Source organism: Oncorhynchus tshawytscha, linkage group LG03 (genome assembly GCF_018296145.1).
Source record: "Oncorhynchus tshawytscha isolate Ot180627B linkage group LG03, Otsh_v2.0, whole genome shotgun sequence".
Classification (NCBI taxonomy): domain Eukaryota; kingdom Metazoa; phylum Chordata; class Actinopteri; order Salmoniformes; family Salmonidae; genus Oncorhynchus; species Oncorhynchus tshawytscha.
This window is the reverse complement of record NC_056431.1, coordinates 71,470,913-71,493,847: the sequence shown is the minus strand read 5'-3', so window position 1 is coordinate 71,493,847 and position 22,935 is coordinate 71,470,913. Positions and strand designations below refer to the sequence as shown.

At 47.2% G+C, this 22,935-nt stretch overlaps 1 protein-coding gene across 3 annotated transcripts in view; it reads right to left on the bottom strand.

The window, feature by feature from the left end:
- Nucleotides 1-22,935, bottom strand: part of LOC112246499 (anion exchange protein 3) — a 63,584-nt gene that overhangs the window by 19,841 nt on the left and 20,808 nt on the right. For 2 of the 3 annotated variants that reach the window (XM_024414873.2, XM_042319961.1), the window contains 9 exons: nt 10,075-10,220; nt 8,586-8,766; nt 8,286-8,421; nt 5,535-5,709; nt 2,999-3,107; nt 1,953-2,137; nt 1,477-1,696; nt 732-950; nt 208-356 (listed from right to left, as the gene is read on the bottom strand). In XM_024414873.2, coding sequence (XP_024270641.2) covers nt 208-356; nt 732-950; nt 1,477-1,696; nt 1,953-2,137; nt 2,999-3,107; nt 5,535-5,709; nt 8,286-8,421; nt 8,586-8,766; nt 10,075-10,220 — 1,520 coding nt within the window. Of the gene's footprint in view, nt 1-207; nt 357-731; nt 951-1,476; nt 1,697-1,952; nt 2,138-2,998; nt 3,108-5,534; nt 5,710-8,285; nt 8,422-8,585; nt 8,767-10,074; nt 10,221-19,221; nt 21,715-22,935 lie in introns of those variants that run through there. The other variant, XM_042319960.1, reaches the window with a different exon arrangement.

Below are 22,935 nucleotides of genomic sequence, written 5' to 3'. Positions count from 1 at the left end.
GTATAACATTCCACCCATGAGGCCACTAGGTCATTTGACTACAGGAGGGGCTATTAGGCTCAGAATAGGAGAAAATAGGCTTTCAAATGGAACATGAACTTTCCTAACGTTGTCATGACAATTTTTTTAATGCATAAAATGGCTGTGAGTTTTGGATGGATTATAATCTACCATCGCCATGCTGTAAATATGTTTTTGTTCAGGCACCTTGAAGAAGGCCTCCTCAAACACCAGCAGGGGTCCTGAGAAGCCGATGATGAGGAGGGGCTGTCCGGCCATCAGAGAGAAAAGTACCCCCAGGGTCGCTGTGGAGATGATGAGCTCCGACACTCCCATCATGCCCTCTGTTTTCTCTCCTGTTTAAATGGAAAGGCAGAAGGATATTGACTGACAGTTTTAAACTTCCTCTCATTCAGTAACAGCTACTTTCGAGTTAATGAGAACACTACAGTATCAATGAACGAATCAGTGTCTAAAACCTACAGTGACATGTACAATAGAGATACAAGGAAATGGAGATGCCCAGCTAGCTAGGTCGTCACAACATTTTTTCCCAATTTGAGGATCTATCAAGCTAGCTGGTTATTTAGCTAGATAGCTCTTTATGGAGTACACATCCTCTTAGGACAGATAGCAAACATGTCATTATTTGCTCTGACAAGTCAGTCAATCACATTCTTGAGGTAGAAGAAAAACAATTATTGTGGGCATGAGCCCACATGCTCTCTTACCCAGCAGCCCTCCAAAGGTGATTGTGGGTGAGAGGGCGGCGAAGTAGATGAAAATGACAGCGGCGATGCACTGTGAGTCCAAGGCGTCCTTTATGTCGCTGGCGTAGCGCGGGTAGCGCCGCCTGATGTCATGGATGAGGCCTCCGAAGGGGATGCCCGACCTCTTCATGGGGTCCACCTCCTGGTCCTCCTCCTCTTCCTGCTCATCCTGGCTCACCTCTGGTTTGGACGGACAGACAGACAGACACACAGACAGACTTGCACATTCATTCATTCTACTTGCACATTCATCTTCTGCACATCTATTTAATTGCTAAATTGTAATTATTTCACCACTATGGCCTTTATTGCCTTACCTCCCTAATCTTACTACATTTGCACACACTGTATATAGATTATTCTATTGTGTTATTGACTGTACATTTGTTTATCCCATGTGTAACTCTGTTGTTTGTGTTGCACTGCTTTGCATTATCTTGACCATGTCGCAGTTGCAAATGAGAACTTGTTCTCAACTGGACTACCTGGTTAAATAAATAAAATGACAGATAGACAGATACAGTATGCCTGGGATTCTCAATCTAGTCCTGGGACCCCAAATGGGTACATATGTGCTTCACACATCAGCTGAATAAACTAATGGTCTTAGAACATATACCCTTATTGTTATATAAGGACTGTATGAATACAAAAAAATACAACAAAAAAAGTAATTCAATCAATCAATCAAAGGCATTATAATCACCTTTGGTCTCCTGGTCTGTCCAGGGGGTGGTGTGGGTCTTAATGTTCTCTCTCTCCTTCCTCTTGCGCAGCATCTGTTTCTGGAAGGAGGCCACTGTCTTCAGCAGGTCCTTTCCTTCCACGTCTGACGGGGGGATGACGATGCTGCAGTCCAGGAACTCATTAATGCCGTTCAGCAGGTCCTGCCGGTCGTCCGCAAAGTAGGCCACCTCGTGGAAGTTCTGGGGAGAGATGAGAGATGGGCAATGGTCTGTAAGATCTTGAAGAGCTGATTCCCTGACCCAGATTTAGCCTAGTTCTTGACTTAGAAGCACTTTCAATGGAGGTTGATTACTGATGATTTTTCTGTCCAGGACTAGTTTTAATCTGACTCTGGGAAACCAGCCCTGAATGGAAGTACTATTGGTACCATTTACAGCTCAGAGGAATTAGGGAAAAAGTTGTGTGACATTTTTTGTTGTTGTTCAGGTTGGCTACCTTGTCAGACATGAGGGTGGAGAAGGAGCGTCCAATCTCATGGTAGTCCATGTTGGACTGAGCGGGTCCAAGCAGTGCAAAGAGGAAACGAACCGGCACCGGCACCTCCAGGACCGACTCCAGCAGGACCGCCTCACTCAGCCTGATGAAGGCCATGGCTGGCTGCTCCAGGAACTCCACGCAACCTGAGGAATGACACACAGTGGAGGATCTCTGGGACCAATGCTTGTGCTGATGGGTGATGGCTAACAAAGCATGGACTGGATATATACAATGTGTGATTCCAGGGCAGCTATTTTGTTTGAGAAATCACATTTGCTATCACTGTCAGAGGAGAGGTGAGTTGTGCCAGCTAGAAATTCTATGAATTGGTATACAGGGTTCACCCCAGGTTTTTTGAACAAGGTGGTACTGCTGAGTACGGCGGGGGGTGGAGCATGGGGTGGGGGGCGGTGACTAGAGCGATTCAGAGAATTATTTATATTTTTTAACACCTGTAACTGCCATTTCCTGCAATCTAGAGCAAAACATTTTGTTACTATATTAAGGTATGGTGCATGGCCTTAAATGACAACAAATAAAGTTTAAAAAAATAATAATATATTTAAAAATATAATATATATATTTAAAAATATAATATATATATTTAAAATATAATATATATATATATATATATTTATATAATATATATTATAAAAATATAATATAATATAATATAATATAATATAATATAATATATATATATATATATATATATATATATTTGACATAGTGGCACAGCCAGTCCACAAGGTGACGCAGCACCACGCTTGCATTCTTTGGGGAGAACCCTGGTACACAACGCCTTAGGCCTATGTCGTGAACGGAAAAAGTCAATATTTACAAATGTAGCCTGGAAATACATGTACATCCAAAACACATGCACACGAAACATACATTCATACAAACACACACACACACACACAAATACACACACGTCACACACTCCTGCACAGATGCTTGCACATAGGCACACGCACCATCACCCACACAATCCTTAAGCTTACCCACTAAGACCACGGTTGCTTCTGCGTCCTTGGGAATCTTCGCTAGGAGTTTTGTGTGTTTGGTAACCTGTTGTTGGAGAGCCATCGGCAGGGGGGGATGGAGTGATTTCTGATGTGATTAAACCAGACAACCGTTAACAGGTGGGTGGAAGAGAAACATTAGCATTTCATGTTAAGCCTGTGTGCTAACACAAGCTTTTACCAGACATTCACAGCACATGCACAGGCTCTTTCCTCAGTTGGTCCAAAGCTCACAAGTCCAAAGCTCACAAGCCTACATTTGTCAATTTTACAGACTGTTATGAACCTCGAACAGTCGAACAGTAAAACAGCCAAACGGTGATTATCAGTGTTTAATGAGCATACACCAGGGGTCAGCTAGATGCCAGTGAGGGATTTTTTTGGGGTCCCCACAAAGTTTTTTGTCATAAACAAGACTGTAAAATAACTGTAAAATCACCAAGAATTCAGCAAAAAAAATATATATATATATATTATTTCGGAAATGTTATCCCAACTATTCCCACAATAAACAAAGAAACATACATGATCATGTCTCAATGTAATCAAGTTATGAATTTATTGTTAATTTCAAATACAATTTTTGAGCTTAGTTGTACTCTGCAAATTGATCACAAAATATTATAATTATGACCATCCACTCCGACAAAGATCGGCCCGCGGCTGAATGTAGTTGTCTACCCCTGACATACAGAAATCGACAAAGTGACCAAGGTACGAAATGTTAAAATCCCTGTTAAACGTTTTTAATACGACTGGAGTTATTGATTTTTATGAGTCGTTTGAAATGTTCCAATGTTTCAAGCCACGGGGAACATTACAGTTTCACAGTCAAGAAGTTTTAACAAAGAGCACCTCTGTAAGCTGACATGTGGAGTGGCTGATAGGAGCTTTCTTTCTGTTTCCAATTCCAAGAACTATCTGTGTTTCTCGGTTTCCCACCTTGGCTGCATTACTGTCCTAGCCGCATATATCTGATGTTTTAGTGCACTCGATAATGCTCTCAAACTCAACTCTGGACCTCAAAGCCAGTTCCACTGCTTTTTAAAATGGTTTCCCTCTAATCAGGGACATATTTAGACTTGGGACACCATGTGGGTGTACTTAATGTTCAGGTAGAAGATAAAACCAGCAGGCTGTGGACCTCGTAGGGTCAGGGTTGAATACCCCTGACCTAATGTATGTTATAGACAGGTGTGTATAATGGGGTCAAAATAGAATACAATATGACATTTCAAGGTGGAATTTTTGTAATATCCTCCTAGTCTCAGTACTTGTAATGATCTACTCAGATGACTCCTCTACTGTTTTCAGAGGAATTGGACAAGGCTATTGAGCCAAGAAGCAGTGTTGTCTGTCCATCTGAAGGACGATTCAGGCGTGTGACTCAGATGCAGACGCAAATATAAAATCATAATTGTCTCCGCAACTCTAACTGTACTGGACCACAACTTTAAACATCCATCTCCACTCCAGCCTGCTGATTAAGATGAAGAGCTACTGGGCTCTATTCAATCCGTATATTGGAAGTTCAGCGTTACAGCTGTGATTGGCAATGTTCCAGCGTTAGCGCAGAATGCATTCAAGGTTAATGCTGCCTATGTCAGCTCATTCTGAAATTACCTTGACATTTCTATCACATAATCTGTAACGCTTCAGTGATTCAGATGAATTAGAGCCCTTAGTCACTTGCACACAAGGTCTAATTGAAATTTGACTTCTGCTTTTCAACCAACACTTCCAAAAAACACACCTACATTTTTACCCTTTATTTAACTACGCAAGTCAGTTAAGAACCAATTCTCATTTTCAATGACGGCCTAGGAACAGTGGGTTAATTGCCTTGTTCAGGGGCAGAATGACAGATTTTGTACCTTGTCAGCTCAGGGATTTGATTTTCCAACCTTTTGGTTTCTAGTCCACCACTCTAACCACTAGGCTACACTGCCGCCCAACATACTGCATGGTCGGAACTAGAAGCACAAGCATTTCACTACACTCGCATTAACATCCGCTAACCATGTGTAAGTGACCTGTCTAACCACTAGGCTGCCTGTCTAACCACTAGGCTGCCTGTCTAACCACTAGGCTGCCTGTCTAACCACTAGGCTGCCTGTCTAACCACTAGGCTGCCTGTCTAACCACTAGGCTGCCTGTCTAACCACTAGGCTGCCTGTCTAACCACTAGGCTGCCTGTCTAACCACTAGGCTGCCTGTCTAATCACTAGGCTGCCTGTCTAACCACTAGGCTGCCTGCTGGACAAAATGAAACAAAGAGCAACATTCTTCCTAAGCAGCACCCAAGCAGCCTCCAAGCAGCAGCCAAGCAGCCTCCAAGCAGCCGCTAAGCAGCCTCCAAGCAGCTGCCAAGCAGCCTATAAGCAGCTGCCAAGCAGCCTATAAGCAGCCCCAAGCAGCTTCAAGCAGCCTCCAAGCAGCACCCAAGCAGCACCCAAGCAGCATCCATCTCCACTCCAGCCTATAGATGTGCACTAAACTAAACAGACAAGCTCACAAACACATCTCTGCTCTGCTGCTTCTTTTCATGGTGGAGGGCCTCTGTAGGATCTTCAGCCACTAGGGGCACCGTGGTGTCGGGAACGTGGTTGTGGTTGCGTTGGAAGCTGCCGTGAAGGCTTTTAGTAGAGTGGTTGCGGTGGAAAAGGCCCTCCTTTTCGTCGTTGGGGTGGCTGGAAGCAGGAGATACAGGAGGCTGTATTACATTAACAGAGTGGGGCTGGGAGAGGGACACAATGCAATCGGATTGGAACTTCATGAAGGTTGTTATACTATATAATGTGTTCCTTCAATAAGTTGGTGAGTGGCTGATAGTTTATACAGACAGAAAGGAAAGGAAACAGAAAGGGAACAATCCTCCATACATACTGTCCAACAGCTCTTTCAGCATATGGGCTCCACTGGGTTGTAATGGGTGTGTCCCTGTTAACAAAGACACTGCAGTGTGTGTGTGTGTGTGTGTGTGTGTGTGAGAACATGCCCCTCACAACACACAGACAGTTTGATCACACTCCCGCTCCAACCCAAAGGTGACATCACCACCATCATTAGGTCCGTTTGCTCTCGTTACCCACCTCCCGAGTTGGACACAAAAGCGCAACAAAACAAAGGAACAAGGTGTGACACCACACCGGATTGTACTCAGGCAGCGCCCAGACTGAGTAAGCCATGAGCTAAATTCTACAGCCACCTTGATGTCTTTCTTTCCACATCATCAATTCCTATGTTGAACTGGCTCAGCCAATTAGACAGCTTTTTCCCATGGAAAGCACCTGGTAACATGGTGGGAAACGTGGCCGAAAGGTTTCAACTGATGGGGTGTGTGTGACGAGGCCTGGTGGCGTGGGTGTTGATCGCCGTCTGTTATGTGTGTAATGTGTGTGTGTGTATGCTGCACATACAGTGAATCTCTCTGAACGGTTGACAGAGGTGCCACCTGGCCCATTTTGCTCTATGGTTGGTGACAGACTGTCAGGTGACTTGTCACGGACCCATGGTGTGACATGGCGTACAGGGAGGTTGGCATCATAAGATAGGGACTAGGCAGGTGCTACTTCTGGGATGAAGCCAGAATACCTTGACAATGTATGGGACTTAATACAACTGAAACCATATTTGTCCTCAAGCTTTACTATGACAACTAGAAAAAGGACTTTGATTTTCATAAGAGACACTATTGACGCTATTTCCCTATTGTCCCTTCTGACAGACTCTGAAATTAGGTGATTGTAACCTATTCCAATCCAAATGCTCTGTAGCAATAGGTCTAAAAGAACACACTAATACAACACAACGATCGATCTCAGACACTGACCACAAAAGGCCTAGAGTTATCCATCCGATCATCCAAAAAGCATACCATAAAAAAAAGGATGATTGCTTGAAGCAAACCCCAGGAACACACCACAACAGTAGTCAGAAAACCATGACTGTTGAGTGTCCGTAAAACATTCATGATCCACCACAGAGGAACTGGAGACACCATGTTAAATGAATACTGTTGATGGACAAACATGGTACCATTCAGTCCTCTTCTTCACTGGAAGGCTTGGGGACAGAGCTGGGACCAAGCTGGGCCTAGGGACCAAGCTGGGACTAGGGACCAAGCTGGGACTAGGGACCAAGCTGGGACTAGGGACCAAGCTGGGACTAGCAAAAACTGAATCTGAGGTCAGGAGACCGATAGAAGGGAGGGTTCACACATATTGAAAAGGTGTGTGTGCATGTGTATAGTTTGAGATGCATTGATGCCCCATAGTCCTGTGCACAAACGTAAGGCAACTTTTGGGGTTGTACTGAACTGTGGAAAACCTCCACATTGAAGACAACAAAATACACAGAGAAAGTCTTCCTTTATCCTTCATACATGTGTTCATCCTGCTCTGCCCTCAGCCTAACTACATTTGACTGCTGATATTCATTAAGCCTTTTTTCTCCATGATACTGTATAATTCCGGTTGAAATCTATCATGTGCCGCCAACGCAGCAGCTCTGTTAGGGCAAATGGTAATGAACTCTAGATCAATAGATAGATAAACCAATGGAGGCTGGGAGGTGAGGGTTGGCATCGGGGTGATACTCTTTTGTATTTTCATGTAGGACAGAAATGACTTATATTTGAATGACTTAAAACTCTGCAGTAGCTTATTTCACTGGGGAAGACACATTGAGATTGACATCTCTTTGTCAAGTGAGATTTTTTTGTTGTTTACAAATGTTTTATCTGTCTTATGCAACAATCTCTGCTTTCTACTGTTGATGTCCCACTTGTAATCCTGGTTTGAGGTCCAACATCACTTACTACAACCCTGTAGATGTGGCCTCTCAATGGCACTCTATTCCCTAAAATGTCCACTACTGTTGACCAGAACCACAGGTCCTATGGGCTTTGGTAAACAGTAGGGCAGTAAAAAACTTGTTTTCCTTTTTTTCCCTTTAGTTTATTTAGTCAATATTTTCTTAACTCAATTTCTTCAACTGTATTGTGGGTTAAGGGCTTGTTAGTAAACATTTCACGGTAAGGTCTACTACACTTGTTGTATTCGGTGCATGTGACAAATAAAGTTTGATTTGATTTGAAAAGTAACACACTACATAGGGAACAGGGTGCCGTTTGGAAAACAGCCCTGGACTTCCTGTCTCTGATTAACATCTGATTAAGATGATACACGTTCTTGACAGCATGTATATTAACGGGCGTGGAATCTTGACGTCCTCTGAGCTAAAGCCTGGGTAGATGACCACTCACTGGTGTTTGAGCAGCAGGGCACGGAGCACGTTGGCCCGGTCTTCCGCTCTGATCTGGTCTGAGATGATCATGGTCTCCACCACCAGGTTGGCAATGCCAGGCAGAGTGGTCTGCTCCAGGTCCAACAGGACCACACCTTAGGGTGGCATAGAGGGGGGAGACAAGGTTTTATGACTGGGGGGGTAATATCTGTGTGTGTGTGTGTGTCTGTCTGTCTGTGTGTGTATGTGTGTATATTTATGTGTGTGTGTGTATATCTCTGTGTGTATATCTGTGTGTGTGTGTGTCTGTGTGTGTTACCATGTGTGATGGTCCTGCGAAGCTCCAGCAGGCTGCGGAAGGAGAGTGAAGCCACATGGGGTTTTCCCCAGCGGTCTGTCTCCTCCTCCACGTCCTCCTCAAACTTGATCCAACGAGCAGTCTCCTTCCAGCGCATCTTCTGGTTCTTATCCACTATCAGCTCATTGAGCTCCACAAACACCTACAGGTACCAAACAGACAACTAGTTATCCATGACTTCACCTACAGGTATCACACAGACAACTAGTTATCCATAACTTCACCTACAGGTACCACACAGACAACTAGTTATCCATAACTTCACCTACAGGTACCACACAGACAACTAGTTATCCATACCTTCACCTACAGGTACCACACAGACAACTAGTTATCCATAACTTCACCTACAGGTACCACACAGACAACTAGTTATACATAACTTCACCTACAGGTACCACACAGACAACTAGTTATCCATAACTTCACCTACAGGTACCAAACAGACAACTAGTTATCCATGACTTCAAAAACCGGTACCAAACAGACAACTAACAGACAACATAACTTCAGTAGGTCATATGATTGAGTGTCATCTGGCCCAGGAGTGTGAAGGTGAACGGAAAGGCACTGGAGCAACGAACCACCCTTGCTGTCTCTGCCTGGCCAGTTCCCCTCTTTCCACTGGGATTCTCTGCCTCTAACCCTATGGCTGACTGGTGCTCTTCCATCCCGTCCTTCCATCCCGTCCCTAGGAGGGTGCGTCACTTGAGTGGGTTGAGTCACTGACGTGATCTTCCTGTCCGGGTTGGCGCCCCCCCCTTGGGTTGTGCTGTGGGGGAGATCTTCGTGGGCTATACTCGGCCTTATCTCAGGATGGTAAGTTAGTGGTTAAAGATATCCCTCTAGTGGTGTGGGGGCTGTGCTTTGGCAAAGTGGGTGGGGTTATATCCTGCCTGTTTGGCCCTGTCCAGGGGTATCATCGGACAGGGCCACAGTGTCTCCCGACCCCTCCTGTCTCAGCCTCCAGTATTTATGCTGCAATAGTTTGTGTCGGGGGGCTAGGTTTCTTCCTAGGTTCTGGCCTTTTCCAGGGAGTTTTTCCTAGCCACACCTGCATTGCTCGCTATTTGGTGTTTTAGGCTGGGTTTCTGTACAGCATATTGTGACATCAGCTGATGTAAGAATGGCTTTATAAATAAATGTGATTTAGTTATCAATAACTTCACCTACAGGTACCAAACAGACAACTAGTTATCCATAACTTCACCTACATCTCATACAGTCTAAAAATAAATCTCCTAAGCTCATGACTGAGGGCTTAGACCTATGTCATGACTCCAACAGGAGATTCTGGCAACACGCTTCCTTACTGTAAAGTCCCCTGGCTTTAGAGCTGCTTAATCTTTAGTAAAAAAAATACTAGGAAGATTGGATGTATAAGATAATTAATAACACACAATCAATCAATTTATCAATTAACCAATCAACAACTAGTCTGATGTCTCACCTCATGGGTCTTCTTGTCAGCCACCCTCTTCTTCCTCTTCAGGCTGGACTGGGTCGGAGAGCTTTTGCTGTTTTGAGTGAGCTGGCATCGAGACGACTTCTTCACCAGATGACGCCTCATCCCAGGGTTGTCTTCGAATCGGTGACCTTAAAGCACCACAACAGAAGCTATTGTTAATGACACATAGGTCAGCTGCGGAAAAGGTAAACTGTGTTCACTCAAAGGCCTACGATAGTACACACTCAGGTTGTCCAACTAATGTACGACACATTTGACATTTGTTTTAATTTGTCTGCACAACAGAACCGTCTCCATTGTCCTCTTTTTTTAGCACAGTCATTGTGCCAAATGCGTTATACAACCTGTGTGCACTAGGGCCAAAGACTGGCTGAGCCCTTTCTCTATAGCGGTGTTATGTCTTGTGACAATAAGAAAAATCTGATTTTAGATGTTCATTAAAGTTTCCGTTGGAAATAAGGAGGACATAGAAATAAGGGAAGCAGCAGGTACATGAGGTAACTGTGGTTCTGTGCACAGCTAGGGTAACGCACAGGGGTGCTTATTTTGGGTGGTTCTTCGTCCACAACAGACCTGTAGAAGCTAAAAAAATCCGTATTAAATTTTAAAGCTCTTCAGGCCACAAACCATATTTTATTGAATTTTGCGTAAATGGCATTATCTACTCATCAGGAGAGGGACCATAGTGAGCATGTAGGGGGAGAGGGCCTGGTGAGGCTATAGGGGGTGGAACAAGGGAGAGGGCTTGGTGGGGCTATAGGGGGTGGAACAAGGGAGAGGGCTTGGTGAGGCTATAGGGGGTGGAACAAGGGAGAGGGCTTGGTGAGGCTATAGGGGGTGGAACAAGGAAGATGGCCTGGTGAGGCTATAGCGGGTGGAACGAAGGAGAGGGCTTGGTGAGGCTATAGGGGGTGGAACGAAGGAGAGGGCTTGGTGAGGCTATAGGGGATGGAACGAAGGAGAGGGCTTGGTGAGGCTATAGGGGATGGAACGAAGGAGAGGGCTTGGTGAGGCTATAGGGGGTGGAACAAGGAAGATGGCCTGGTGAGGCTATAGGGGGAGGAACAAGGGAGAGGGCCTGGTGAGGCTATAGGGGGGGTGGAACAAGGGAGAGGGCCTGGTGAGGCTATAGGGGGTGGAACAAGGGAGAGGGCCTGGTGAGGCTATAGGGGGTGGAACAAGGGAGAGGGCCTGGTGAGGCTATAGGGGTGGAACAAGGGAGAGGGCCTGGTGAGGCTATAGGGGAGGAACAAGGGAGAGGGCCTGGTGAGGCTATAGGGGGTGGAACGAGGGAGAGGGCTTGGTGAGGCTATAGGGGTGGAACAAGGAAGATGGCCTGGTGAGGCTATAGGGGGTGGAACAAGGGAGAGGGCCTGGTGAGGCTATAGGGGGAGGAACAAGGGAGAGGGCTTGGTGAGGCTATAGGGGGTGGAACAAGGGAGAGGGCCTGGTGAGGCTATAGGGGGAGGAACAAGGGAGAGGGCCTGGTGAGGCTATAGGGGAGGAACAAGGGGAGAGGGCCTGGTGAGGCTATAGGGGGTGGAACGAGAGAGAGGGCTTGGTGAGGCTATAGGGGGAGGAACAAGGGAGAGGGCCTGGTGAGGCTATAGGGGGTTGAACAAGGGAGAGGGCCTGGTGAGGCTATAGGGGGTGGAACGAGAGAGAGGGCTTGGTGAGGCTATAGGGGGTGGAACGAGAGAGAGGGCCTGGTGAGGCTATAGGGGGTGGAACGAGAGAGAGGGCGAGGCTATAGGGGGTGGAACAAGGAAGATGGCCTGGTGAGGCTATAGGGGTGGAACGAGAGAGATGGCCTGGTGAGGCTATAGGGGTGGAACAAGGGAGAGGGCCTGGTGAGGCTATAGGGGGTGGAACAAGGGAGAGGGTCTGGTGAGGCTATAGGGGTGGAACAAGGAAGATGGCCTGGTGAGGCTATAGGGGGAGGAACAAGGGAGAGGGCTTGGTGAGGCTATAGGGGGTGGAACAAGGAAGATGGACTGGTGAGGCTATAGGGGAGGAACAAGGGAGAGGGCCTGGTGAGGCTATAGGGGGAGGAACGAAGGAGAGGGCCTGGTGAGGCTATAGGGGGAGGAACGAAGGAGAGGGCTTGGTGAGGCTATAGGGGGTGGAACAAGGAAGATGGCCTGGTGAGGCTATAGGGGGTGGAACAAGGGAGATGGCCTGGTGAGGCTATAGGGGTGGAACGAAGGAGAGGGCCTGGTGAGGCTATAGGGGGAGGAACAAGGAAGATGGCCTGGTGAGGCTATAGGGGGAGGAACAAGGGAGAGGGCCTGGTGAGGCTATAGGGGGTAGAACAAGGGAGAGGGCCTGGTGAGGCTATAGGGGGAGGAACAAGGGAGAGGGCCTGGTGAGGCTATAGGGGGTAGAACAAGGGAGAGGGCTTGGTGGGGCTATAGGGGGAGGAACAAGGGAGAGGGCCTGGTGAGGCTATAGGGGGTAGAACAAGGGAGAGGGCCTGGTGAGGCTATAGGGGAGGAACAAGGGAGATGGCCGGGTGAGGCTATAGGGGGTGGAACAAGGGAGAGGGCCTGGTAAGGCTATAGGGGGTGGAACAAGGGAGAGGGCCTGGTGAGGCTATAGGGGGAGGAACAAGGGACAGGGTCTGGTGAGGCTATAGGGGGTGGAATGAGAGAGAGGGCCTGGTGAGGGTATAGGGGGAGGAACAAGGGAGAGGGCCTGGTGAGGCTATAGGGGGGGAGGAACAAGGGACAGGGTCTGGTGAGGCTATAGGGGTGGAATGAGAGAGAGGGCCTGGTGAGGGTATAGGGGGTGGAACAAGGGAGATGGCCTGGTGAGGCTATAGGGGGAGGAACAAGGGACAGGGTCTGGTGAGGCTATAGGGGGTGGAATGAGAGAGAGGGCCTGAGGGTATAGGGGGAGGAACAAGGGAGAGGGCCTGGTGAGGGTATAGGGGGAGGAACAAGGGGAGGGCCTGGTGAGGGTATAGGGGTGGAACAAGGGAGATGGCCTGGTGAGGGTATAGGGGGAGGAATGAGAGAGAGGGCCTGGTGAGGGTATAGGGGTGGAATGAGAGAGAGGGCCTGGTGAGGGTATAGGGGGTGGAATGAGAGAGAGGGCCTGGTGAGGGTATAGGGGGTGGAACAAGGGAGATGGCCTGGTGAGGCTATAGGGGGTGGAATGAGAGAGAGGGCCTGGTGAGGCTATAGGGGGAGGAACAAGGAAGAGCTCTTTTCCCCTTTTGGGGGGAAAAGGCTAGCCAGGTGTGCGAGTGTGTTTGTGTGTATGTATATGAATCCTCTTGTGTGTATTCAGATGCTCGACCGTGGGCTGTGTTATCTCCCTGGGGAATGGGGGTGGTAGCTCACTCACAGCTTTGTGTAGATGCTAGGTGCACTGCCAATCAGAGGGCTGGTTTTGCAGACAATCTGAGGAGAAGACCAGACCACCTCTAGGCCTCAGCTGCTTTGTGTTGTGTTCTAGACACACCCACCACAGAGAGGGCCAGAAACAATGTTCCCTTTCTCATCCTCCATCCCTCTGACCCAAAGTTCATCCCTCCATCCTTCCATTCTTCTTTGTGTGATTCTGTTCAGACAATATATTCCTAATAAAAAAGGCTCTATTCTGACAGGTCTGGGAGCGCTCCCAGGGAGAAGTCGGTATTGACCTGGAAGAGACGCCCTTTGGCTGGACTCGCCCTGAGCTTTGCTAGCTAAGTACAAGTTCTTCTGCTGCTCGTAAAATGCATTCGCTTGAAAACAACACACATTATTTTGACAGATGCCATTTCACACTACATTTGTCTCACCGGTTAATCATAATAAGAAGCCATTGTTGTGACTTCATAATGGGATAATATATTGTAGCTAATTCAGGGTGTCACCCCAACTGGGACTTGAACCCAGGGCCTGCGACTGTCAACCTAATACCTTATCCAAACCTCTCGACAAGGACACTGTGTGTTGGGTTAAGGTCGCTACACTACCCACTTCCTTCAGAGGAGCTCCGTATAGCTTTTCAATCCAACAATTTAGCGGCGAAGGCCAAGAAATCCTTGACGAGGCCGATAGCTGGTGGGTTAATGTCGCTACAATATGCATGTCAATGTAAATTCAAGTCATCATCATAACTTCTCAATGTATCGCCTGTGTCCTTCAGTAGTCCCTATTGTCCTGTCTGCAGGCTCAATCTGGTCACTGTGTCCTTCAGTAGTCCCTACTGTCCTGTCTGCAGGCTCAATCTGGTCACTGTGTCCTTCAGTAGTCCCTACTGTCCTGTCTGCAGGCTCAATCTGGTCACTGTGTCCTTCAGTAGTCCCTACTGTCCTGTCTGCAGGCTCAATCTGGTCACTGTGTCCTTCAGTAGTCCCTATTGTCCTGTCTGCAGGCTCAATCTGGTCTCTGTGTCCTTCAGTAGTCCCTATTGTCCTGTCTGCAGGCTCAATCTGGTCTCTGTGTCCTTCAGTAGTCCCTACTGTCCTGTCTGCAGGCTCAATCTGGTCACTGTGTCCTTCAGTAGTCCCTACTGTCCTGTCTGCAGGCTCAATCTGGTCTCTGTGTCCTTCAGTAGTCCCTATTGTCCTGTCTGCAGGCTCAATCTGGTCTCTGTGTCCTTCTGCAGGCTCAATCTGGTAGTCCCTACTGTCCTGTCTGCAGGCTCAATCTGGTCACTGTGTCCTTCAGTAGTCCCTACTGTCCTGTCTGTAGGCTCAATCTGGTCTCTGTGTCCTTCGGTAGTCCCTATTGTCCTGTCTGTAGGCTCAATCTGGTCTCTGTGTCCTTCAGTAGTCCCTATTGTTCTGTCTGTAGGCTCAATCTGGTCTCTGTGTCCTTCAGTAGTCCCTATTGTCCTGTCTGCAGGCTCAATCTGGTCACTGTGTCCTTCAGTAGTCCCTATTGTCCTGTCTGTAGGCTCAATCTGGTCTCTGTATCCTTCAGTAGTCCCTATTGTTCTGTCTGTAGGCTCAATCTGGTCTCTGTGTCCTTCAGTAGTCCCTATTGTCCTGTCTGTAGGCTCAATCTGGTCTCTGTGTTCTTCAGTAGTCCCTATTGTTCTGTCTGCAGGCTCAATCTGGTCTCTGTGTCCCTTCTAAACCCTCTATAAAAGCACTTCTCTCGCTCGGTCCTTCCCATACCCTCTTTGTTCCACTGAATATGCCCTTGAGAACGCCACTTTTCCCCGTCTGCCTCTTCGATTCTACAATACCACTCTGAATGGAACAGCTTTGATTCAGATTAACACAGTAGTGGAAATGGACACCCCACTTCCTTGGCATAGTCTCTCCAACGTAGCACTCCATATAGCTGGTCTCTTCTCCTGTGAATCTTCTATCGCCCCTTAGTGAGGAAGTCATGTTCATTCATTCTGTATTCTACCACAGGTCTCGTTGTAGCCCCTCTATTGCCTTTCATCAACAGTGTAGAAGTATTGCACAAATGCGTATTATGTGGTTTATACATGTAGTATATCGTCAATTCCTGACGACAAAGTGACTTTGTGACTTTTCCAATTGGGAAAATTGAGATATTGATCGATCATCAACTCATCATCATCACCTTCTCCTCTTTAGTATAGTGTTGTGTGTCCCTGTGTGTCACGTGGGAGACCGGGGTTCAATTCTCTGACAGAGAGGAAGGAGTAGCCTGTCCTTATAAACAAGAATTTGTTTGTAACTGACTTGCCTACTTAAATAAATTAAAATCCCTGGGGCTGGTTGTGTCCCTAAGGTAACCCCTATACGTACCCTATGGAAGGTGTAACGTATAAACAGTATGGCTCATCTATACAGAGCCAGCAATTAGATTATACATCCTGTCTCTCTCCCTCTTGCATAATTCAATTCAAAAGGGCTTTATTGGCATGGGAAAAATATGTTTACAATACCAAAGCAAATGGAATAGACAAACAAGAAGGGAAATAAACAATAAAAAATGATCAGTAAACATCACACTCACAAAAGTTTTTAAATAATAGAGACATTTCAAATGTTATATAATTGTCTATGTACAGTGTTGTGACAATGTGCAAGTCGTTGAAGTACGAAAGGGACCATAAAGAAACAAAATGTAGGTTGTATTTACAATGTTGTTTGTGCTCCTCTGGTTGCTCTTTTTTCATGGAAACGGGCCACACATCGTGCTGTTGTGACGGCACACTGCGGTATTTACAACAGATGTGGGAGTTTAGGAATGTTTGATTTGTTTCAAAATTATTTGTGGGTCTGTGTGAAATGTGTGTCTCTAATGTGATCATACATTTGGCAAGAGGTTAAGAAATGTAGCTCAATCCCGGTGTTAACTGTGCCACTAGAGATTCTGGGTTTGAGTCCAGGCTCTGTCGCAGCCGACGGTGACCGGGAGACCCATGGAGCGGCGCCCAATTGGACCAGCGTCGTCCGGGTTACGGGAGGGTTTGGCTGGCAGGGATGTTCTTGTCCCATCGCGCTCTAGCGACTCCTGTGGTGGGCCGCGCGCAATGCATGCTGACATGGTCGTCAGGTGTACTGTGTTTCCTCCGACACATTGGTGCGGCTGGCTGCCGTGTTATGCGGTCAGTGTGTCAAGAAGCAGTGCGGCTTGGCTGGGTTGTGTTTCGGAGGACGCACGGCTCTCGAGCTTTGCCTCTCCCGAGTGCGTACGGGAGAGGCGAACTACCAATTGGATACCATGAAATTGGGAGAAAAAAATAAAAAGAATAAAAAGAAACGTAGCTCAGTTTCCACCTCATTTTGTGGCCGTGGGCACATAGCCTGTCCTCTCTAGAGCCAGGCATGCCTATAGCGGCCTTTCTCAATAGCAATACTATTCTGGCCGAGTCTGTACATAGTCAAGGATTTAATTGGGGTGTTGAGTTTTATGTTCCTTTTGATGGTATAGAAGGCCCATCTTGCCTTGTTTCTTAGATCGATCACGACCTTGAGAAAGTTATGTGTGGTTTCAATGTTTAGGCTGAGGTAGGTGTAATTATTTGTGTGCTGTAGGGCAACGGTGTCTAGATAGAATATGTATTTGTTGTCTTGGCTACTGGACATTTTTTGGAACAGCATTATTTTTGTGTTACAGAGATTCAGTCATGGCTCAAGTCTATGCAGAATCTATGCAGAAGATCTAGATGCTGCTGTAGGCCCTCTTGTTTTGGAACAGTAGCAGCAGATCATCTGCAAACACTAGACACCCGGCCTCTCCAGTAGGGTGAGGCTGGGGGCTGCAGACTGTTCTAGTTAATTAGCCCTCGCCAATTCAGTGATATACATGTTGAGGAGGGTGGGGCTCAAGCTGCATCCCTGTTTCATCTCATGGCCCTGAGGAAAGACATCTGTGTGTTTATTGCCAATTTTAACTGCACACTTGTTGTTTGAGTACATTGATTTTATAATGTCATATGCTTAACCCCCCAAACAACGCTTTCATGAATTTGTATAGCAGACCCTCAAGCCAAATTGTCCCCCCTCTCTCTCTCTGTCCTGTTTCCCCCCCCTCTCTCTCTACCTTTCCTGTCCCCCTCCTCTCTCTGTCCTGTTTCCCCACCCCCTCTCTCTCGCTCTCTCTCGCTCTCTCTCTACCGGTCCTGTCCCCTCCTCTCTCTGTCCTGTTTCCCCGCCCCCTCTCTCTCGCTCTCTCTCTACCGGTCCTGTCCCCCTCCTCTCTCTGTCCTGTTTCCCCGCCCCCTCTCTCTCTCTCTCTGTCTCTCTCGCTGAGGAGATCTTTAGGAGCTTGTCCTTCACGTCCATTCTATCCATCGTTGTACAGCAGCGCTACATCAGAGGAAGCTGGTGGGAGGAGCTATATGAGGAAGGGCTCATTGTAATGCATGGATTGGAATTATTGGAACGGAGTCAAACATGTGGTTTCCATATGTTTGATGTGTTTGATACTTTTACATGAATTACATTCCAGCCATTACAATGAGCCGATCCTCGTATAGCTCCTCCCAACAGCCTCCCCTTTGCTACAATGCCATCGTGACCAGCACCTAGCTATCCCTCACAGCACTACTGCAGAATACCAGTGTGTCCCAATCCAATGGTAGTCAGAAAAAGAGCCGTACAGTTTGTCAATGAGATATCTTTCCAGTCCAGTAAGTGGAGAGGCCCCCCAGGGCCAAACGATCAATAGGTTAGCAGGGAACGGTCAGAGGTAGAGAGGGTGCCAATTCACCCATGACCCAGGACTTGAGAGAGCTTTGATTTCCACACCACCATTGCCAGGCCAACCAAGCATTGGCATTAATTAGCTTGTGTTTGTTTCTACATACAAATCAATGAAAACAACTCTGAATTCTCCCCAATCAATTGCCAATGTCAGGGCTTTCCACCAAAAGGGCAGAGTGCTATTCCATCATGTCAGACTCACACTCGTTAGTACGGAAACAGCTATGTAATATTACTGGAATGCTGGAGTTGCTCTGAAGTACATTAGTGAATGGGAATGATGACGCACGTCTGTAAACAGAGATACAGTGTTTATAGTCAAGGGAAACAATTAAGTGTACCAATAATACAGGGTTTCCCCAACGTGGTTCTCGGGATCCCAAGGGCTGCACATTTTGGCCGAGCACTACGTAGCTGATTAAAAAGAATCAACTAATCTTCAAGCTTTGAATCAGCTGTGTAGTGTTAGGGGGTGGGGGGGGGGACACACACACGACTAAACGTGTAACCCTTGATGTACCGAGGACAGAGTTTGGGAAATGCTGCAATAATGTGTTTCCAAAAATCGATGAAAAAAACAAAACAATTAAGCAAATAGTAACTAGATATATCAACAGTTATACTTTACATCAGACATGCTTGAATGAGACCCATGCATCTGAGAATAAAACATTCTAATGTTGATAAATAAGAACCTTATCTGGAAACAGTATACCAAACAAAAAAGGTTATCACACACTGACTCCTCATTCGTGATTAAATCATACAGTCACATTTTATAGAACTCTGCCAGAGTAACTAGCAGAGTAACTAGCAGAGTAACTAGCAGAGTAACTAGCAGAGTAACTAGCAGAGTAACTAGCAGAGTAATTAGCAGCAACATAATGATTGTCATTTCCTTATACAGTTACCCTAGCCTAAATGAAGATCAACGTAATGCTAAGTTTCCCATTCTTCCATGGCCACACATTGCTTCCCTATGGGGGGGGCCTGGTACTTACTGATGGGTCCCAAGGGTTCTGGGTTCTCAGGGGATCCCAGCTGGTCATGGTCGGGCTCCAGGGGGACTGTGTCCTCAGGGGACCCCAGGTGGTCATGGATGGATTCAAGCAGGTCATAATCGTCAAAATTCAACACAAACTCCTCAAAGTCCTCCAAGCCCTCCATGTTGAACTGAGAGGCGCGGTGCACAACCTCTGCTCCCTCGTTGTGCCGGTGGTTCACAGAGGGGCGCTGGTGTGGGGTGACCAAGGTCCCTGGTGTGTGAATGTTGGTGGTCGTCTTGGTTTTTGGGTGTTTTTCCCCCACCACCACCACCTCTGGACAGGGGGCTGGTGGTCCCTGGTTCTCCTGCCCCATGGGGTCTGTCATCTCCTGGGTCTGTGACGGTGTCTGTGGTGCCTCTTCCCCACCCCACTCCGGGTGGGCGCCCTGCTCATCCAGGGTTCTGGCGTTCTCTCACCTGCAGCACCTCACCGTTTGTTGGTGTTAGCTGTTAGCCAAGCCTGAGCCTCACGGAACCAGAGAGCGGTTCTGTGTTTTGATGGGGTTGATATTCGTCAGGAACAGAAGCTCCAGCACAAGCCAAGCTGAAGTAGTGGCTGCTGGTTACCAAAAGGCTATGTCCAATCTGCAGATTACTATAAATAGGTCCTCGTATGAAGTATCTGCTGTCACTGGAAGTCCACTCTAGATAACGGTTTGGGATTTTAAAAAAAAAGCTGACAAAAAAAAGACTACTAAAAACAGATATTTATCTTCTTAGCGTCCCAATCAAACTGAAAAGTGGAAGAGAAATGTCACACTGCTGCTGTCCTCTCAGTGGCGTAGACAGAGGTAGTAGTGGTTTCTCTAGTAGATTTCGGCACGATTCAGCAGCAGACTGGCTCAAGCTGTCATTCCAAAGATAAGTATTGATACAAACTGAAGCACTTGTTTTCAGACCTTCCTCTAATCTATTGGGCTAATTCACCAGTTTCCGTAGTGCCGGCCATCCATTGATCCTGGGATAGATGCTGGGATGAGGCGGGGCATGCGGGTGGGGTGACGCACCCCCGTTTTGGTTTCCATGGCACCCTGTCACAGCCAGGGCAGGCAGCAGGAGCACAGTCAAGGCTAAATCAGAGGCTCAAGAAAAAAACATGGAAGTGAAAGCTCTCTTCTTCTCTCAGAAAACATCCAAACAACTGAAAAAAGCATTATATCACAAACACAGAGACAGAAAAACAGTAGTCATACTGCCTCTGTACAGAATGGAACTCTGGTTAGGAGCAAGAGCCTGTCTCCAGCACTGTCTCCATGGAAACAATGATTACTTCTAATGTCCTGTCATCCTTCGCCCACAACGGGTACCTGAGTTGAACACTGACCTTTCCTCAAACCTGTGTTTACAGTGTGTGTGTGTGTGTGTGTGTGTGTGTGTGTGTGTGTGCGAATGTGTGTGTGCGTTTCACTTGCTTAGAGGCATTCTGAACATAAGCACATGTTGGTTATGCTTCAAAGCAAGCCTGCTCCACAGCATTGTGTCAAGCATGGTCACTGGTAGCCATCATCAGCCATTGGTAGCCCACATCAGCCATGTTACTCACAGTGAATGAACAAGTACACTCTCAGTGGGGCAATGGAACTCACAGTGCCTCGGGCAAGACAGGGCAAACCTCTGTCACCATTTGAAACGGTTGTCATGACTGCTGCAGTTCTAGATTAAACTGCAGTACTATACTGGATGTTTTACTGTGACAAGACTCTGCTGAACAAGTCAATGGTCACGCGGAGAAGTTTAATTTGTTTGGAATAGTAATTAATGAAAGTTATGTCCTGTTAAAAAAAATCTATTCTATGGCTTACATAATGTAAGTTAACCATCACGAAACATCAAACCATCAAACAGTACCACATTAAACTATCATCTTGCATGATAAATACACTTCTGTGTGCTGTGACTGAATTACAATATGTACTCATCGAAGTGGAAGAGCTGGAAAATACATGAGCTAATGGATATATGCGGTATATATGCGGTATAGCCTGAAATCTTTCTGTCCGTCCCCTACATCTGATAGCTTGTCTGTTTCTGGTTCCATTTTAATCTAGTCTGAGCGGCCGGTCAATGATTCCCATGCTGGGTGGATAAAAGCAGGAAGAGCCTGGGGCAGGGTCGCTGTCAAGGAGAATCGACCACTGATCTCGTGTTAATTATTGCCGCAGGATCATGGGAGACCAGAGAGTGCTGCCCATCTATTTGCCAAAATGGTCCATCCTCTCTCCCAATTAAATGACATTCAAAAAGGTGCTGATGGCCTGGAGAATGCAATCAAATATATTCTCCCTCTTTCGCTGTCTTTCTCCCTTTCGCTCTCTCAAGTCAATTTCAATTCAAAGGGCTTCACTGGCATGGGAACATTTACATTGTCAGAGCAAGTGAAATAGATAATAAATAAAAGTGAAATAATTAAACAATAAAAAAAATGTACAATAAACAGGATACTGATTCAAGTATTTTCTCTCTCTGCTCTGCATCCCTCTCTCTCCCTCTCTCTGCTCTGTCTCCTCTCTCTCTGATCTGTCATCCCTCTCTCTCCCTCTCTCTGCTCTGCATCCCTCTCTCTCCCTCTCTCTGATCTGCATCCCTCTCTCTCTGATCTGTCTCATCCCTCTCTCTCCTCTCTCTCTGCTCTGCATCCCTCTCTCTGATCTGTCTCCCTCTCTCTGATCTGTCTCCCTCCTCTCTCTCTGTCTCCCTCCCTCTCTCTCTCTGCATCCCTCTCTCTCCCTCTCTCTGCTCTGCATCTGCATCCCCTCTCTCTGATCTGTCTCCCTCTCTCTCTGATCTGCATCCCTCTCTCTGATCTGTCTCCCTCTCTCTCTGATCTGTCTCCCTCTCTCTCCCTCTCTCTCTGCTCTGCATCCCTCTCTCTCCCCTCTCTCTGATCTGTCTCCCTCTCTCTCTGATCTGTCTCCCTCTCTCTCTGATCTGCATCCCTCTCTCTGATCTGTCTCCCTCTCTCTGCTCTGCATCTCCCTCTCTCATCCCTCTCTCTGCTCTGCATCCCTCTCTCTCCCTCTCTCTGATCTGCATCCCTCTCTCTGATCTGTCTCCCTCTCTCTCTCCCCTCTCTCTCTCTGCTCTGCATCCCTCTCTCTCCCTCTCTCTGATCTGTCTCCCTCTCTCTGCTCTGCATCCCCTCTCTCCTCTCTCTGCTCTGCATCTCTCTTCCCTCTCTCTGCTCTGCATCCCTCTCTCTCTGATCTGTCTCCCTCTCTCTCTGGTCTGCATCCCTCTCTCCCTCTCTCCCTCTGATCTGTTTCCCTCTCTCTGATCTGCATCCCTCTCTCTCTGATCTCTCCCTCTCTGGTCTGTCTGTCTCCTCTCTCTCTCTCTGGTCTGCATTTCTCTCTCTGCTCTGATCTGCATCCCTCTCTCTCTGATCTCTCTCTCTCTCTCCCTCTCTCTCTCTGCTCTCATCCCTCTCTCTCTGATTTGTCTGTTTCTCTCTCTGATCTGCATCCCTCTCTCTCCCTCTCTCTGCTCTGTATCCCTCTCTCTCCCTCTCTCTGATCTGCATCCCTCTCTCTCTGATCTGTCTCCCTCTCTCTCTGATCTGTCTCCTCTCTCTCTGATCTGTCTCCCTCTCTCCCTCTCTCTGCTCTGCATGTTTCTCTCTCCCTCTCTCTGATCTGCATCTCCTCTCTGATCTGTTTCTCTCTCTCTCTGA